The 19,414-nt window shown below is 40.5% G+C and overlaps 1 protein-coding gene across 1 annotated transcript; it reads left to right on the top strand.

Moving 5' to 3' along the window:
• The first annotated feature begins 1,418 nt into the window (after positions 1–1,418).
• On the top strand, positions 1,419–12,716 carry LOC125535823 (homeobox-DDT domain protein RLT3-like). Its single transcript, XM_048698892.1, has 18 exons — positions 1,419–1,768; positions 2,374–2,464; positions 2,564–2,782; positions 3,617–3,669; positions 4,478–4,687; positions 4,801–4,863; positions 5,616–5,832; positions 5,917–6,017; positions 6,623–6,709; positions 6,785–6,916; positions 7,881–8,021; positions 8,188–8,310; positions 8,411–8,863; positions 9,710–10,087; positions 10,198–10,848; positions 11,049–11,153; positions 11,262–11,487; positions 12,162–12,716. Exons 2-18 carry the CDS (start codon positions 2,374–2,376, stop codon positions 12,182–12,184), a joined length of 3,273 nt encoding a protein of 1,090 aa, XP_048554849.1. The 5' UTR covers positions 1,419–1,768; the 3' UTR covers positions 12,185–12,716.
• Positions 12,717–19,414: the final 6,698 nt, after the last annotated feature.

Below are 19,414 nucleotides of genomic sequence, written 5' to 3'. Positions count from 1 at the left end.
TTTGTGTGGTGTGTGATCTAGGTCACCGGGTCTCGATCTGGGCTGCAGCGCTCCGAGGCCATTGGGGCCCAGTCAAGGCTTGTGCTGCGGGGGAAACTGACTGTGTCCCTGGGCACGCCGGCGACGACCTGCAAATGCGAGCTAGGCTGCCCTCTCCTCTTCTGTCGTTCCTGCTTGGTGGTGACTCGCGGCGTGGGGGCTTGCGAGAGTCTTCAGAATAATGGTGGTGGTCCTAGCATTCTTCTCGCATCAAGGCAGTGTTTTAGTGTGTTTGCTCCTCTTCGATCTACCCATCAGATGTGTTCTGGATCTTCTACCAGAGATCTTCTTGAATTGGCGTATGAAGCTTCTGGATATCTGGATAGGATGGAATCCAGTCATGCGCACACATATCCGCCCGGGTGGCTTCACGATGGTGCGGCGCGAAGCTCCGATTTGTTGTCGAAACCATGGGACATGTGGGCATCTCAATTTCCATGGTGTACACTGCGGTGGAGAAGGTCATGGCGGCTGAGATTGGAGGGCCAATGTTGGCGGAGGGGACCTTCGACGCGCTGAAGATTTTGCTTCAGGGGGGCCGATGATCCATTTTGGATCTGGTAACTGTGAGCCCGGTGTTGATGATTTGCAGGAGCAGACTTGGCAAGTGGGGGGGGGGGGGGGGGGAAGCACTAGAGGAATTCAAGTTTGGTGGCGCTCCTCGAGTGCCGAGTCTTGACTTTCATGGTGAAAACCTAAGGTCTCACCTTTATTGGTTGTGTCTGGCAATGGCTTTATTAAAGGAATCGTTTTGAGAGTTCATACTTTTTCCATGGTGAAAACTTAAGATCTTTGATAGGGCGAAGACAGCGCTTGTGCACTGTTTTCCTCCTTGGAGGCGTGGCCTTTGGAGAACGTATTCCGGGTGTTGTCTTTGGCGGTAGTTTGTCGAGTTGTTGCTGCGAGGAGTTGATTACCGTCGTGGAACCTATTTTTAATTCTTTTTTTCTCTTTCAGGTTGTGTGCATCCTGAATGTCGTTTCTGACATTTTGTTGGTGTAGAGACTTGATGTAATTGATATTTCCGTGATACTAATATATTCCTTGTATAAAAAGAAGAAGATGAGTCTCAACGCACAAAGCAGCACCATGTTACAAAACACTAGGCCCAGTTCTTTTGCAAGATTCTCCTAGAATATGATCTCTCTTCAGCTTCTCTCAGGGTTTGTTTTACAATTCTAACTAGCCTGGTAAATGGTAGCTTCACGAATCTAAATTTGTGTTCACGAGCTTAAATGCTGAGAACAGTGACAGCACAACTGGGGAGCAACACCTGCAGCTGCAGGGGCCGACGTGGAAGGAGAACAAACCGCAGGTATTTCTCCAAACTAACCATTCGGCCATTCCCCTTCTCCAAGGGTTTAAGGGAAAACGGCGGCCCACTCGTCAGTAAGGGTTCTGGGCGTCTCTCCCCTCTCCCTCCCGCCGCCTCCATTCCCCGCCGCCAGGTTGCAGTCCCCGCGTCGCCCCTACCTCTCCTCCTCCCTCCCCCCTCCGACGACCGGCGCCCTCCCCGCCGCCCTGGAGGAGCCGGCGAGCGCGGCCCCCACGCGCCCATCCCGCCGGCCCAAGAATTCATCCGTCCCGCCTCCTCCGCCCCCCTCCCGACGGCCCTGCACTCCTCCGCCCCCCACGGCCCCCACGGGCCCATCCCGCCGGCCACTCCCTTCCCCCGCCGTCCCCAACGAGCCCATCCCGCCGGCTGCAGCTCTCCTTGCACCGCTGCCTGGTGAGCCTCTCCTCCTTCGGTTTTTGTTCATCACTCCGTTCTAGTTCCTCTCCTTCACATGGAACGATGGAAGTTGGATAAGATGGATGTATGTGGATGCTTAGTACATGATTTGCTTGATGGATGGATCAATGGTGCTAGGTTTTTCGTAGATGGATGGATGCATGGACCAGGCATGTAATTTCTTTGGCTACTGTGAATGCTCAATGGTACTGTGAAGGGAAGATGACTTGGTTAAAAAAAATGCTACTGTGATTACTCAATGCAACTGTGAATGGTTCTTTTTTGCTTATTTATTTGCTACTAATAATTTGAATGCTACTTTTAATGTGAATGCTATCATCAATGGTACTATCAACACCCAGTTTTAGTTCAGGGACATTACAGACATTCCAGCACACAACTCATCCCATAATCCCAGACCACAATCTTAGAAAATAACTCGACGGCTGATTCTGTGGGAAGCTGATTTTGTGAGAAGTTTCCCCAAAGCTGATTTTGGAGAATCAAAAGCTGAAAAGAACTGGGCCTTAGTGTTTTGTGACATGGTGTTTACTGTCACTCGCCTGCTTTGTGCGCTGATACCTAATTATGGTTTTCTCCAGATGATGGCCAAAGGATTTCTAGCCAAGAGCGATAATGCAGGGACAAAGAAATCTCCCCTGCAAATCCAGATGCTGGAGAGTTTTTATTCTGGTAAACATGTGCTAGTGTTTCAACCTCTTTTCCTGCTGGCATGTCTTATTTTTTTGTTGTTCAACTTTTTGTGCTGTGGCTAAAAATTTCCTGATCCAGAGGTACAATATCCGAAGCCGGAGGACGTGACAGAGTATGCGGCATCTGTTGGTTTGACTTACAACCAGGTCAGAATATGGTTCAAAGAGCGGAGGCGGAAAGAGAGGAGGCACATGGAAGCTGCAGAGGTTCACATGGAAACACAAGCTAGTGCAAGATCAAATTGGCCTAGATGTAGCAGCAGCAGGTCTTCCAATTCAAGTCAATCTCCAATGCAAGGTATTGCGGGTTTGCAGCCCGAGGATGACATTACTCTTGGTAGGAGTATGAGCCTTGTAGGAGAGAAACACACACTTCGATCACAGGTCCTATTTCCGAAGGATTATATTCTGAGGAAAGTCTTCGGCAAGGATGATCCATCTCTTGGGGGTGATTTTGATCCCCTTCCTGAAAGGGCACATGTCCATGTCAGGGGTCTGTCTCTAGTAGCACTAAAGGTTACTGAGAAAGCCATTTATCATCATAGACATATTTTTCTATCTATGTGTCCCAGTAGGTTAAGCCATGCAAAAGACCTGATTTGAAGCTTAATCAACCACACAGTTCTATTAACAACTCTGGTAATTATCTCATTTTTTGTTTGGTAAGTGTAGCACTTCTTATGTTCCATCTCAAAACACTGCTATTTGCTGTAATTATTTATTTACCATGCTATGTAAGTTGCATCCTTCTCTTTCGGCCATGCATTCCCCCATTCTTGTGTCCATCTCAAAATAATACTAATTGTGTTAACGAGTTAGCATGCTATGGAAGTCCCAACCTTTTTGTTGGGCTTCACTCATTTGTAATACGGAGATTGTATCGAGCAGCTTGTGCTTGATTGTGTTCGTCCTATTCATTTGTGCTTCAAATTGTGGTTGCTTTGTAATGGCACTAAACTAGACTTCTGAGTAAACAAGGAGAGTAGAATTAGCAGGATCTGCAAGCACCTTCAATCCCCATTTGATCTTTGCTAACACTAATGCTGCTAACATATTTTGCATACTTAATGTTCGAATTGCATTCTGTAGATGCGGTTAATACCCTCACAATATCATGTTGAATTGATCGCAGATACCACAGGACATCAATCCTACCAGGATCAAAGCGTTTTGAAGAAGAGAAAGGTATTGCTAGGTTGCTCAAGTGTTCATTTTCATTTCTAGCACAGCTTTTGTTTCCTGTTGGTGCCGTGCCTTGTCTCACTGTGTGTGGCTAATGACGACTGGTGCTTATAGTCAGTATGGTCAAGCATAATTTTTGGTTTTCAGTACCAGAGCCTTTTAGGAAAGCATAGTTACTAACTCACTATTTAGGCTAAGTACACATTTTCATTGTCGTTTCTAGCACATATTTTTTTCCTGTGTTAATCATTGTTTACCTGTTGTTGCCATACCATTTGGTGCCATCATGATCATGAGCTAGTGTCATCTTCTGTGCTGGACTGCTGGTAGTCAGTCTGATCCAGCATTATCTTTATTTTATTATCAGGCCTCTTTTTTGTAATTAGAACAATGGTTTCTGGAAACTTTTGGGCCAGGATATACAATAAGAAATCCCATGTATTTTGTGGGCCAAGAGATGGCTCTCACATTTGAATTGGTATAAAAGATTTACAGTTCCTGCCTTAGTATCACTTTTATTCAGCTATTTGCTGTAACAGTCTTTCTGAAGGCACTCTAATGTTCATTTTTATTTGTTACATGTAAGATTAGAGATCCACCGTATTTGTTTCTTAAAATTCTTGTGTTCTTTTGCCAGTTGCTGATTGACAAATTATTTTAGTGCCTGAGATGAAGATGCTGTCAGTTAAACTGACATTTTGTGCTTATTGTCCCTTTTTGTAATTGTAATCCATGTTAATTTGTTTCCATTTGTTATATTGAGACCTCTAACGTCAGGTGCCCACCTTTCTAAAAAAATGTTCATCTGCAGATCATGTCGCCTACTGCTCAGAGATCCACTTTGCCATTTGAGAACAATGATCCTGTGAGGAAGCATGGAAAGGGCAAAGGTCTAATGACAGTGTGGCATGCAATGTATTCCCAAACTGCAGAAATTCAAGATTGCTCCAGTTTCATTGATGAAAGTGGTTGCTTGAGGTCATTGAGACCATTCGAAGATTGTGGTGGAAAACTTGCCCAAGTAAAGTTGCTTATGTAATTTGATCTGATACAGCCTATGTTATTTGAAACTTGTAGTTGTATATTCTGAATTAGCAACTCAGAATTTCCTCCTTTTAACCTTATTTGGTGCAGAGACAAACTTCGCCACGGAAGAAAGTAAACAAGAAGAGTAGACCTCCACCGAGTAAAAGAAAGGTAAGCTTTATTACTTGGAGAAGTCCACATATGGAGATAATGAGCGTCCTCTAGAATGAGAATCTAGACCTGTAAAGCTATTAATTTATCATTTATGCCACTGGTTGTGTCTCACTACTCTATTTCGCCACTAGGAATTTTAACTGCTCAAAAATGCCATCGCTTTGTTAGGCACATGCTTAAAAATGCCACTGGACACCATTACTGTCAGCACAAATCTCGTTTGCCATGTTATAATGACCCAAATACCTATAGACCAACATGCCAGCTCTCCCTCTATCTCACTACAATAAAGTGTGGGTCCCACTTGATCCCAACAGCGTTCTTATTTTCCTTTAAAATTAGTCGCTTTCTTACTCCTGATAAGTGGGGTCCACACTTATCATTGTGAGATAGAGAGAGCTGACATGTGGGTATAGGGGTATTTTCGTCATGGAACATGGTCAATGAGTTTGACTTGACAATAACGATGTCTAATGGCATTTTTTAGCAAACATCTAATGGAACGATGGCATTCTTGAGATATCTAATGGCATTTCTGAGCAAGCATCTCACAGAACGATGGCATTTTTGAGCAGTTGTAACATCTAATGGCAAAACTGAGTAGAGGGACACAACTAGTGGCATAAATGATTAAAACCCTTATATATATATATATATATATATTTGCAATTTGACCTTTTTAATCTGGTTAGACGGAACTTAATCTGCCTTTTGTGTAGTATGCTAATGGTGATTTCTCGCTATTTTAGGTGCCATGTGGCAGAGCTACTGATTTGACGGAGCATCCTTCAGTGGAGTGCCATCTTTCAGTTGATGAATCAGAATCCTCAGAACTACGAACTGAACAGGCTACTTTAGTTGATGATGAGGAGCTTGAGCTCAGTGAGTTACAAGCAGGTCCTAATCCGTTAAGATGTTCAGCTCATCTTTCTTCCACTGGGAGACATGGCTGCCCCCTTTGTAAAGGTTTGCAATATCATCCTCTACCTCTTTGTTCTCATTTTTTCTAATATAAGCCAATTTACTTAAGTATTAGTGCTTCTCTTGCAGATTTACTTGCCAGGTTTCCTCCACCAAGTGTCAGGATGAAACAACCATTTCCCACAAAACCTTGGGAGTCATCACCTGAAATGGTGAAAAAGCTCTTCCAGGTTAAATGCAACACATTACTTTGAGAATACATGAGTAGTATTATCATCATTAATGGAATTTACATTACATGAAATGAAAAAAAAGCTCATTATCAGTCTGTCCAACTTCTATATTCTATTAACTTATGGAATTTACTGCATAGTGATTAGTGAATGATCATACATGTCTTATGCTGGTCGTGGAACAAGACTGGCTTCAATAATCTTTGCATACTGGTATCAATTTTGCTCATGAATCCAACCAGTAGTTTACCGGATTTAGTTGCATCTGGGCAGCAGGAATATTAGACATGTCTCCTATAATATACTCCCTCTGTAAACAAATATAAGAGTGTTTAGATCACTATTTTAGTGATCTAAACGCTCTTATATTTCTTTACGGAGGGAGTATTTGGTTATTTTGTTTGGAACATTAATGGCCTAAGCATGTTGTTAAAAATCTAAATAGCCCATATGTGCTTGGTTAACTGAAAAATTCTTTCTTCCTAAACTTATTGTTTGTGTTACTGCCGTGCTCGTAGATTTTAGTGCGCCCACCTTTCCTCTACTAGTTTTCATGTTGAAACTGTGGCCAGCATCTGTTAATTCGAAAATATTCTTGGCAGGTTGTCCGGTTTGTCTACACACATTTTGGTAGTATGGATGTTCATCCCTTTACGTTTGATGAGTTTGCACAAGCATTCCATGAGAAGGTGCAAATTTTGTTAAATCTCCCTGAAATTGGTATAATTTGCTGTATTTTCTTATTGTTCAAATGTGATCTCCAGGACTCCTCGTTGTTGGGGAAAGTACATGTCAGTCTTCTCAAGCTACTTATGTTAAACACAGAAAGGGGCAGCGGCAGTGTGTTTGTTCCAAGATCATCTAAAGATAACAGATTCTTAAGCTTTCTGAACTTTGTGAGTTTTGAAATGTGCTGTACACTTTAGTTCATTTCCAAGATAGAATTACATTGTGCTTATTCTAGAGCTATTATGCTGTGGCGTCATTTCAGCATTGTCGGACAGTTCACAGATGAATTTTGAATGAGTGGAGAAGTTAGTAGTAGGTTCATTTTATTAGTTTTCTTCAGTCTGATTGTACCTTGTTGGGTATATTTATTTATGTTGGCAGAAGTATTGGCGAGTTTGTTGCACACTGTGTAAAGTTTATAGTTCGAATATGATGCTGCATCGGAAGTCAAAGTATATGGTCTTAGACTAGTGCTGGAGTTGAGCAATTTGTCGAGCCGTTTCATTACCATGCACTTTTTTTTTGTTATGCTCCTGTTCCAGTCTACTCTGGATATCAAGTTAATGATTTCCTTGAAGAACAATATGGGCCTACAGGGTCTAATAAATGACAGCGTAGGATGAATCGGCTTTGTTTTCTAGTAGCACGAGGCTACTGACTTGTGTTCATCGTAATTCATTACATTGAGTAACAGTGATCGTGCAATAGCCAATAAGTGTGACATCAACATGATCCTTATCTTTCTATGTGGTCTGATAAATCATACTACTTTGTGTGAAGAAACTGACTATGCTATTCTTCTCATATTTACATTTATTTAGTTCCATGACTTTGTCAATTGCAGCACCAAACTTCTGTTTCAGTTGAGGTGTTCGTCTTGTCATACTTCCCATAGAATGTGGACCAGAGTCTGAGTTTCACTGAGCTAGTATTTGTCTTGCTTTCTTTTCTTATAGATTCGATGGGAGGTAACTAGATAGAATTCAGACTACTTGATGCTGCTTCATTAGGGCGAATGTCTTGAATGAATGCATAAGAGAACTGTCATCCTGCATACCTGCTTCCTGTTTGAAGAACTTGAATCTGAAAAATGCAGTAGCTAAATGGTTTGCCTCTATGTTTCTCTTTCAGGTTAGAGAACAAGAATTCAATGTGAATTTTTGGATCAAATCCCTGAATTCTCTTACTTGGGTTGAAATACTACGCCAGGTTCTGGTTGCTTCAGGTTTTGGTTCAGATCATCATATGCTGAATCGGAATTTCTTTAACAAGGTACTTAATGAGACACCTCATTATTCTAGATCTCACACTTGTATGTGTGTGCATGCCTTTCAGGTTACAGCTACCAATATTTGTATATATGCTGTAGCAATAGATCCCCCCTACAAGTACTTCTATTATGTTTCAAAGTAACATATATCCTTTTATTCAATTATAGGAAAAGAATCAAATGGTTAAATATGGGTTACGTCCTCGTACACTGAAAGGTGAATTGTTTGCACTATTGTCTAAGAAAGGAAGCGGTGGGTTAAAAGTTGCTGAACTTGCCAAATCACCACAGGTAGTTTCAGAAATGAACTGTTCATATTGATGATAGCTGGCCTTCTGTATATACTTTTGGTTGAGTATCTCCGTGGCATTTACTTGATTGTTCTTTTCAGATTATTGGTCTTAATCTCTCTGGTGCATCAGAAGTAGAGCAGCTTATTTTTTCAATTCTCTCTAGTGACATCACATTGTTTGAGAAGATTGCGCCTTCTGCATATCGTCTCCGTGTTGATCCTCGGATTAAAGGAAAAGAAGATCCTAGATCAGATACCGAGGATTCTGGAACTGTTGATGATGATAGGGATGCTAGCAGCAGTGGTGATGAATCTGATGGTCCACAAGAGAGTTATGCTGAGCATGAAAGTAGAATTGTCAGGTGGAGACAGAAGAACGTACATAAAAATATGAATAAATGCAGTGAAATTGATGAAAGTTATTCTGGAGAACGATGGCTTCTGGGGTTGATGGAAGGCGAGTACTCAGACCTAAGCATCGATGAGAAGCTGGATTGCTTGGTTGCTTTGATAGATGTTGTTTCTGGTGCTGGTTCTGTTCCAAGGCTTGAGGTAACCTTCACTCTCTTCTGGTATATTTCAATTGCAACATCTCATCTTTGTTCAAAGCATCATTGCTTAAACATTACTCCCTCCGATCCAAAATAAGTGTCACAGTTTTGAGCTAAGGTTAGTTCAAAACTGCAACACTTGTTATGGATCGGAGGGAGTACTGAACTTGCAAAACGACCATCCAGGACTTAAAGGATTATTATTCTTTTTCATTATTGTTAATGTTGCCCTGTATGAAGTTTGCTAGCTGACTATAGTGCTCTGTCTTGGTAATGTAAGTACATGAATAGTTTGGATGTTCTTAGAAGTGATCAGATGAGTTAAGAGAGCAAGGTCTCATTTTTTAGAAGATTACGGCATTATGTCAGTTCTTTTTTCTTTTAAGTCATCCAAACCCATGAACCATTTATGCAAATTTACCTCCACTGAATTTTCTTCTTCTATTGATGTGCTTTATTCACTTCTCCACAACTAACATAAATGATCACACTTATAATTGATTATCCTAAGTTCCTAACTATACTATGGTTGTGTCTCCTTACGGCTTAGGCAGAATTAAGAGAAATGGACATTTTAAGTAGATACTACTTTCACTAGGATATGTATATGGACATCTTAAGTGGATAGTGCCTGCCTTATGTTACCGTATAACTCATTTGAAGTATTCGAAGTGAAAAATGCATACAATAGCCATTTCTCAGTTGTTGGGAAACTTAATCTTGGATAACTTTGTTGTGTTTACGTTCCAAGTTAAAGATCAGCCTTCATACAAATGTTCTATTCTCTATTTGTATGCCTTGTTGGAAAGCTGCAGAATCTTATATTATTGTTTTCTACCTTTCATAGGAACCACAAAGTGTCCTGTCTAGCATACAGAGAGCACAGTCGCATGCCTCAGGTGGGAAGATAAAGAAGTGTACAAGAACCATTTACCAATCTAGTGATGAGTACTTAAATAGACCAGGAAGCTCGCACAGTTTTGATTCTTCTATGCAAGGACAATCAGGAAGCCTGAGGAGTCAGGATTACATTGCTGACTCTGGAGCTAACGAATCACCCACAGGATTTGCACATCAGCCACAAATTGTTCTCTTAGGATCAGATCGCAGATATAACAATTACTGGCTCTTCCTTGGCCCTTGTAGAGCAGATGATCCAGGGCACCGTAGGGTTTACTTTGAGTCCTCAGAAGATGGTCACTGGGAAGTGATAGATTCACCACAGGTTGCCCACCTGCTTGATTTGTGCAGTATCTAAATTTGCCTCTTATTTAATCACTCGAGGTTAAACTTCCACAAATAAAGTTACTGGCTCTTTTTTTGTTTGCATTGCAGGATTTACTCTCGCTATTGTCTGTCCTGGACATCAGAGGCACCAGGGAAGCTCATCTTCTTGCATCAATGAAAAAGAGGCAATCATGTCTTTTTGAAGGCATGAAAAAACACTTGGAAGATGGGTGTGTAGTTGCGCTCACAGCATCATCTGATTCTTCTCATTCCGAGACAAGCAGTGGAAACAGATATTCACCCAAGCCAAGTAGTGGAGATGGAGCTTCACCCCTATCAGACATTGACAGTGCTTCTGTTCCAACATATCTAGCTGGTAATCTTCAAAATGCATCATCTGCAATAGGAATTGAAGTTGGGAGGAGAAGTGATGAGAAGATGTCAAAGTGGGAAAGGTTGCAAGCGTTAGATAAATGGATCTGGACTTCTTTCTACTCTTCCCTTACTGCTGTTAAGTGTGGCAAGAGATCATTTAAGGAATCACTTGTTCATTGTGATAGTTGTCATGATCTGTATTGGAGAGATGAAAAACATTGCAGAATATGCCACTCTACTTTTGAGGTTGGTTTTGATCTTGAAGAAAGATATGCTATACATGTGGCAACATGCAGGGAGCCTGAGGATTTGTACGATGTGCCAAATCATAAAGTTCTTCCTTCGCAGCTACAGGCACTTAAAGCAGCCATTCATGCTATTGAGGTGAGTACTAGAAAATGGTTGTTCTACGCAGTGTTTATTGTCTGGGATCTACGTTAAGAAACCATGATACATGGTGATTCAAAGTTGAGTTATGTTTCTGTATTGGATCGCCAGTCACTTGTTTGGTCACAAATAGTGTATGTATTTCATAGCAGCTCATTAATCATATTTTTTCCCTCATTCTGTGTGCGCTGATGTAGGCACTTATGCCTACGGCAGCTTTTGCTGGTTTGTGGATGAAGTCTTCGCACAACCTGTGGGTTAAGCGGCTGCGACGAACATCATCATTACCCGAGCTTTTGCAGGTCAGTATCTTTTTCCTGTTTACATCGTAATATCAGAACATTCATTCAGTTTCAGGTAATTTATACAGTATGTACTGGCTTTTGTTTTGCCATGTTTCTTCCCTGCAGGTTCTTGTTGATTTTGTTGGGGCAATTGATGAGGATTGGTTGTACCAAAGCTCATCAGCAGTAAGCTTTAGTTCATATCTGGATGACATTACTGTATACTTCCAAACGATGCCACAAACTACGTCTGCAGTTGCACTCTGGGTTGTCAAATTGGATGCCCTCATTGCACCTCATTTGGCACAAGCTGATTCTGGCAGAGGATTAGGCAAAGGGTTCATACAGACAAGTATGTATTTGGCTGATTCTCAATATTATGTATTCCTTCCGTTCTGATGAATAAGGCGTATTTCGTTTCGTTAAGACAATTGACCAACAATTACTCTTTTAATATTTGATTTATGTGATGCAAAATCACTATCATAACAGAGTACTAATTTTAAATACGAATCTAGTGACACAAATTTCATGTCATATAACTTTGTATTTATGGAGTAATTATTGGTCAAATGCATGTCTTAACGAAACAAAATATGCCTTACTTTTAGGAATGGAGGGAGTAATGTTTAATATGCTTATATTTGCGATTTGTCTTAATTTACTACTCCCTCCGTCCCATAATATAAGATCTTGCAAAACGATCTTATATTATGGGACGGAGGGAGTACAATCAATGCCTTTGTTCCATTGAAGCACTTGCGTTTGAAATTATTATCAGAACATCAGCCTGGAACATAAATGATTACATAAGCCCAGCAATTTAATGCCAGTATTATTCAACAGTACCAGTACTAGAAACAGTATTAGGGAAACCTTTATCTGGTATGTATGCCGTTTGTGACTGTATGCCATTGTCGTGTGTGGCTATATTATTCATTCTAGCTACTTCAGAATTTTGATGCTTATTTTTTTCCCAATGTTGGGTCATTCCTCCAATAATATTTTGTGTATTATACTATACAGGAGCGCAGGCATGCTTGAGATAGCTAGGAAGGGACTAGATGGATTATTTTGTGTGGTGCCCCAGCTGCCACTATTTTTTTTTGCATCAGTTCCAATCTTTCGATTGATGCCGCGCTTTTTCTCGAGGCGAGACGAGCATGATGCCCTTTTTTTTGCCTTCATCTTGATGCCTTCAGCTTTGAGGTTATGATCTTGAACTCTTCAGAAGCCACGGCATCTCCGTCGGATGGTCGTCGACGGTGTGTGTACAATAATGCAAACACTAAGAAATTCTTTGTTAATAATCATTGCTCCGGCTTTGTAGTTTCCTTTTTGTACTTGAAGTGGTCAGCGAGGCACCTGACTGGATAACATAATAGATCTTTTTGCCGGGTTTGCTAGGTCGGGTAGGTAGGTAGGTCTTCTGGTTGCAGGAGGACATGGCGCCCCACTGTGCTACTCTGTGCATTCCCGTTGTGCTTCAGGACATTGTAGAGCTTGTCTGCTATTGGTATTTCCTGCGTTGCATAATTTTGATCTTTATATCCAAGGGTTTGCCGTCAGGGCACTTCATAATTTTATTTCTAATCACTAAAGGACCTGGAGAAAATTAATTAGAGACAGGATGAAGCCTGGAAATGAGCATCGATTTTGCCGAATGCGGCCAGTTCAAAAATAGTGCTACAAGGACTTTACACATTTTTTGGTCAACTTTGACTGTCAGTTTGACTAAATGAAATAAACTTTGACTAAACTTATATGCTGCCCGACTTATATATTAGTATAATTGAAAGTCAAAATATATCTTGCCAAAGTGTGTGAATCTTGTTAACAGAAAATGCAGCTGAAAGGATTTTTCACTTTTTTTAGCATCATAAACTTTATTCATCAAATGATAGCCAGATCGTTTACATAATGGTGAAGAATAAAGTCAGGGATGGCAGTTTGCCAGAACTAATACAATGTTTTGCTAAATCATCCGCGGCCGAATTGACCTCTGCTACAGTGATCAAAAGTGATACTATCAAACTCCAGTGCCAGGAGGGAGCACTCGGCTATGATTGGTGTTCGAAGTAATTGCAAGAGCAAATGACAAGTAGTAGAATCGTCGTTCTCATTGATAATGAGATTACATATATATAGCCCCCGAAGGGGTACGTCCAAAGGGACATGAGACAACCGCCTCAATTAGGAAAAACAGGGATTAATAGGATTAATTAAATCCTAACACTCCCCCTAATCCATGCTTGTTAGTGTAAGTATCATCATCTTGAGAAGCTCCTCCAAAAACCCTGTGGGAAAAATATGAGGAGATAAGTGTTTGATATGTCGCTAAAACTCCTTCAAACCCAGTGGAAAAAATAAGGAGAAAATGATACAACATATAATGGTCATTATCCCTTTTAACTCAATACGAGAAAAACTCATAGAGTTTAGAGGACAATAAATGTGTCATGTATACTTACCCAAAACCCCGGTGGGAAAAACAGGAAGTATGACATATGATCTCATGTTGATATTACCTCATTAAAAACCTTTATGAGAACCTGTAAAGTAAACTCATGAAGGGAAAAAGAGTATAATATGATGCATTGAATAGGAACAATTCAGGAAGATACTTCCCCTGATTCTTGCAAAATTCGAAGCCGTTACATACCAAAACATAGAAGTTGGTAGAGACCCGCTGAACAAATCAGTCGCATTGATTTGACTTGCAAGATATGCAATATAGTGATATTGCTTATTATGTAACCTGTTTGCATCCGAGCAACACAAGAAACATTATCGTTGAGATAATGGTTGGTGGATGTAGCCATGAGGTCTGTTTCGAAGACTCTTCATGAGAGGACTACCACACCTAGTAGGAACACTAAACTTGTCTACGATCTGACATAGTGGGGATCTGATCGATGTATCCAATGATATTGGTGTTCAGATTTCTCCAAAACTGAAAAACCAAGACAAAATGTTTCATGCCTTGAAGATATCGAAAGATATTCTTGAGTACCAACCAGTGGCGGATCTACAGGGTGGACAGGGTGGGCCGCGGCCCACCCTGGGATTTTGGTACAACCCATATATATACCATAGTCCATAAGAGATTAGCAGATGGGCCAGAAGAAAAGAAACGAAAAGCCCAACAACCACAACCTCGACTCGTTCGCACAGCCGTGGACCGTGGTAGCCCGCGCACTGGCTCCCCGTCCCCAAATCCCCTCGCAGCTTCTCTACGCTCCAGCCAATCTCGTTGCCCTGACTTGCCGCCTGGATCCATGCCTCGCCGGCGACTATGCCCATCCCGCACCGGCCCGGCGCCACCGCACCCAGCCTAGTCCGCACTCGGCTATCGGCGCTTGGCAGCCGGCGTTCTGCAGCTCCAGCAGGCCAGCCGTCACGCTCCCAGCACGATTTGAGGTACCTTTGATGAGATTTCTGCTCGGTCCCCAATTTTTGTTTACTCTTACTCATTGCTCGGCATGCTGCCACCTGCCAGTACTGCTCATTATGAATTTAGGCTTGTTGTGCTCCTTTATAAATTGTAATGCAGTATTGCTGAATTCTGTCTAGGAATGTTACTACTTACAACTGAACTATTTCACTTTGGGGCAAAAAAAAAATCTATGTGGCATCTTGAGCTGTAATTTCCAAGAATTTTACTAATTACTACCAAATTGTTTCAGTTTAGGTCAAAAAATTGATACATTGTTCTCGTTTTTTGAATCAATAAATGTCATTGTCACATTGAAGAACAGAATGTCAATCATGATCACATGATTACATATACAACCCAATAACGGTGGCGCAATGGGCGCTCGCTGAGCTATGCCACGTCATTTTCCATACCAAAGGTGGAAGAATGAACGTATGCAGGTAGTCTTTGAACTTTTCAAGGTATGCAGGATTCTTTTATGCAAAATTGAGACTTATTTGAGAAAAAAATTGATTAATTTATCTTGTGCTATTGGTAAATTAATTAGTACATTCGCAGTTGTAAAAAAATATTATTAGGTTGGACCACCCTGGTTCAAAATCCTAGATCCGCCACTGGTACCAACCAATTGTGTTTGGTCGGTCCAATGGCATATGGAACGTTGAGTCCCAATATCTCATTTCCATCATCTCTTGGTCTAAATAGATCATTCTCTACATTTAGAGAATGAACTACCATGAGAGTTATGGATTGATAATATTTGTCCACAATGAATTTCTCCAATATATCTTGGATATAGACAACATAGTATACCATAATGTATAAATGAAGGTGCTCAAGTTATAGTAACGAGCGGTGTTTTGGTTTACCCAAATCCTTCATTTAAACTCCGTCATTAGATGATTACATGTGTCGTCATTGCAGACATACAAACATGCATAATCATCTTTGCAGGAGTAATCCTTTTGTATAAGGAACTCACTACGTCGGTTGTACCATATGTACCGACCACAATAAGTCGTATGGTGACTTACTAGTTTTACACAATGTATGTTGCATTTTGTATTTCGATTCAGAATTGAGATTCCATCGGAAATCAATCATATATGTCTGAATCTAGTGATCCACATGGATATGTAATCACTACATCTATCAACTGCAGAGATAGATGATTTTGTATTGCCAATGATATAAGTTACCGGAAAGAGATTCCACCTCTGGAGAATAGTTGGGTATCTGCGTGAACCCTTGTGCTACAATACTCGCTCTTTGTTTCACCACCTCATTGTTCTCAATTCTGTTTCCAAAAAAAACTGGTGTAGGTATTGCTTATGAATACCTTCCCATTATTGAGCAAGATCATTTCTACCTAGATTATACCCTTTGCTTGAGTTCAGTCCGAGTGTTGTTCACACTTTGCCATGGCCATGGTCTTTGGATCTGAATCATTTGAAAGGTTTTTGCAATCTAGTTGAGAAATGTATGTCGACAATTGTAGACTTTTGGTTATATGATTCTCCAGAATCTATATATCAATATATAGTTGATGGAAATATCGTTACCCATGGTGACTGCTCACGATTTCCCAATGCGATTGAGTCGGGTATTCCGATGTCCCGGTCATTATGTGCACTATGACCTGGGTTGGTGGAGGTTTCCCGTCCACTGGGTGTATACTACCCATTAGGTGTCTATCAACGTGAAGTTGACTTGCATTTACTGATTCACGGGCCTTAATATCCTTACTCGCAAGAAGTTGAATCCTGATGTACTTCTGCCATACATCTCCCCCTGTTGCTTTGAACGGGGAGTGGAGTGAATTTTGTTGCTACCTCCACTCTTTCAGGCGTACTTTTGCGGGATTGTAGGATTGTGTGACACCTTTATAGTCAGTAAATGAATCTGGCAGGTTATTTGCAATGTGTTGCAAATCTTCTGAACGCACGGTTCAGATCTTTGAGTACGTGGATTTAAGGAAGAAATGTGTTCAACATTCCACTAATTTCCTGGCATTCTTTATGGTACTTGAATTCTCCCCCTAATGCCTGGAAATATTCCTCATTGAATCAACATACTGACCTTGAATAACTCCCCATTCGAGGGGCTTGAGGTATTGACGGAAATACAGTTATTCCTCACATAGATCCCAATTATATGTTGAGGGGCCAATGATGTATGCCGGGTGGTGATATCGGCGTGTAACCGAATTACCGCAGATAGAAAATACTTGGTAGATTTCCACGTATCAAAGATAGAGGGAATAATATAATGCAGTTTGGTCATGAACGTGTAAAACTGCACGACTCCAACGTAAAGTTGGTAAGTTGCAATTCAAAGTAAAGATTATGCAATGAGCTTAACTCTTTGGATAGGATTCTACCAAACCATTTTGAGTCTAGACATTAGGACAAATTGCTAAACTTTAATCCAAGGGCCATAAAGAAGGCACTCAAGGAGAATTCTGCAAGGTTATCCATTCGATTTGCTTGAAATCGATGTCAGGATAATGAGCCAATGGTTTTGTGTGAATAAAGCACACACTTAAGACCATCATGTAGATATGTCCTTTAGAACCATAGAATACCTGAATAGTCTACTCAATGGTTGGGAAGAGCCACTTACCTCGACTTGATGCATTCAAGGAGTCTGAGTGGTCCAGCATACACTTTAAGGTGTACAAGCCTTAAAATTTTCCTCCTTGTGTCACATGTAGTGCACATAAAATCCAAATATTGTTAGAATGTAGCATCATAATAATCATAAACCACTGGAATTGCTGATAGTTTTGGTTTCAACCCAATGTCAATGATGACCAAAGCAGGAATGCCAAGTTTGTCATGCAAAAGACACTCTGGAAAACTATCTCGTACGTAATATGTGCTACGGGTTTTGTAGTATGTGTAGTGCAATGCCAATGATACATAGAGAATGTGCCTGCCATATCCGTTGCATATGGTAAAGAGAAGATATTCCTCTTTGTTGTCATCATAAGTTTCGCTATGGAAACTATTTTGACGGATACCTCTATAGTTTAGTAGGGTACGAGCTAAACCTGAAAGCAATAAAGCATCCTGACGATACTCGAGTACCCACAGGGATAGTAAATATGACTCGAGTTGAGCCAACAAATACCTCATCATGTCTAGCGATTTTAAAATATCTCCTTTCTCTCAATGAGAGTGGAAACATTGGACTTCCCTGAGTATAGAGTGTGTGTGGTGCATATGTCCACAAGGCACATATCATTTTTCATCGGATTGACTCCCGTATAAATCTATATATAGACATGAAGATTCTCAATATGAAAATCACTGTCAGATATATAGAATGCATACAAATGTATGTGTATCAAAGTGCTGATACAATATATTGTGATATACAATATATGATGACAACAATACTTATGTTCTTATTAGAACATCGTAAATTGACATAAATTATGTTGACCACTCAGGAGATTGAGAGACTAGAAGAAGTCTCCAAACATGTCGGTTGAGGCATATTCAACCATCACGTTCTCCGTGCTCATAGGGTCCCGTCACAACTGGTGTTGTCGGATTGAAGGTTCAAGTAAGATTCAAACCTTTGCCCTTGAGGTTCATTGTATCCCAGGAATTGCTGATACAGAATAACCAGATGCTGAGATCTGAATCTAATGCCTTATAATGTATAAGATAACATTTTTCTGTTAGCGGCGTGATCCTGACCAGAAGTGAATCCTGGATTGCACACATTATCCCACGAGACACAAGAGCGATCATGATGTCCATGGCCCCGATAGGGCAGTGGTGGCCATTGAGGGCGAATGCCCCAAACTCTATAGCCATATGTTACCTCTATGGGTAAACCAGAGATAATTAATTTACAACCAGTAAATTAAAGACCATCATGGTTGATGTTATAATGAACTTAGAAAAATCAATGGGTATTTCAAAAAGTTATCTTGAAACCATTAGTGTGAATCTCAAATTGCTAAATATGACACCTTGAAGATAATCTCCAAAATGGAGTAGATCTCGTAGCACTAGAGAGTATAATCTGATGGAATCAGTAGATACTCACTCGTAATGCCTTATGTCATGACTTAGTAAAATGCGTGGGAGAGCACTTTGTAAAGCAATTATAATGTCAAAATGACAATATAGGCTTTAACAGTAGTCATTGATAATCTGCGAAGGCAGTAGATCTAAATGACTACCTTGTGATCCCAATACATCAATTTGAAGAAATCACTTTGAATTTTGCATTCTTATTTGTAAGAAATTAAAAATCTCAAATGCAAATAGACGGATTAATCTCAACATGTAGCGTACATTCCGGAATACATCGTACTCAACAGAAATACACCACTATTATAATGAATAGTAATGATGTTGCAAACTTGATGTTCAAGTGAAAAACTTGAATTGTATAGATCCCAAATTAAATGAGATGATCCTGTATCAAGTTGCAAGATAATTCAGCAGGATGAATTAATATTTTGCGAGAGAAAATTAATCTCAATCGCTATGAGATTGTTTGGCGAGAAAATAAAATTCTCAATCGCAAATCAATATGGCTGTGCGAGAAAACTTAATCTCAATCGCAAAACAGCGTCGTTGTATTAATAGGACATGTTATAGGGATTGCTAAAAAGCACACACATTGAACATGTCAAGCATCAACAACCACATATTTCTGGATTTTTTTTAAAAAAAACTCAACAGATAAATAGGCTACCATGCGTGATGAACTAAGCAGGAAGGCTTAAGAGAAAACTGCAGAAACTCATTTTTGATTATGAGAAACTGCAAGGGCTGAAGTCAAAGCAGCCGAAGAGATAAGGTTCTCTTCCTTTTTCTCT

Source organism: Triticum urartu, chromosome 2 (assembly GCF_003073215.2).
Source record: "Triticum urartu cultivar G1812 chromosome 2, Tu2.1, whole genome shotgun sequence".
Taxonomy (NCBI): Eukaryota; Viridiplantae; Streptophyta; class Magnoliopsida; order Poales; family Poaceae; genus Triticum; species Triticum urartu.
This window is presented reverse-complemented; position numbering and strand designations above follow the sequence as displayed.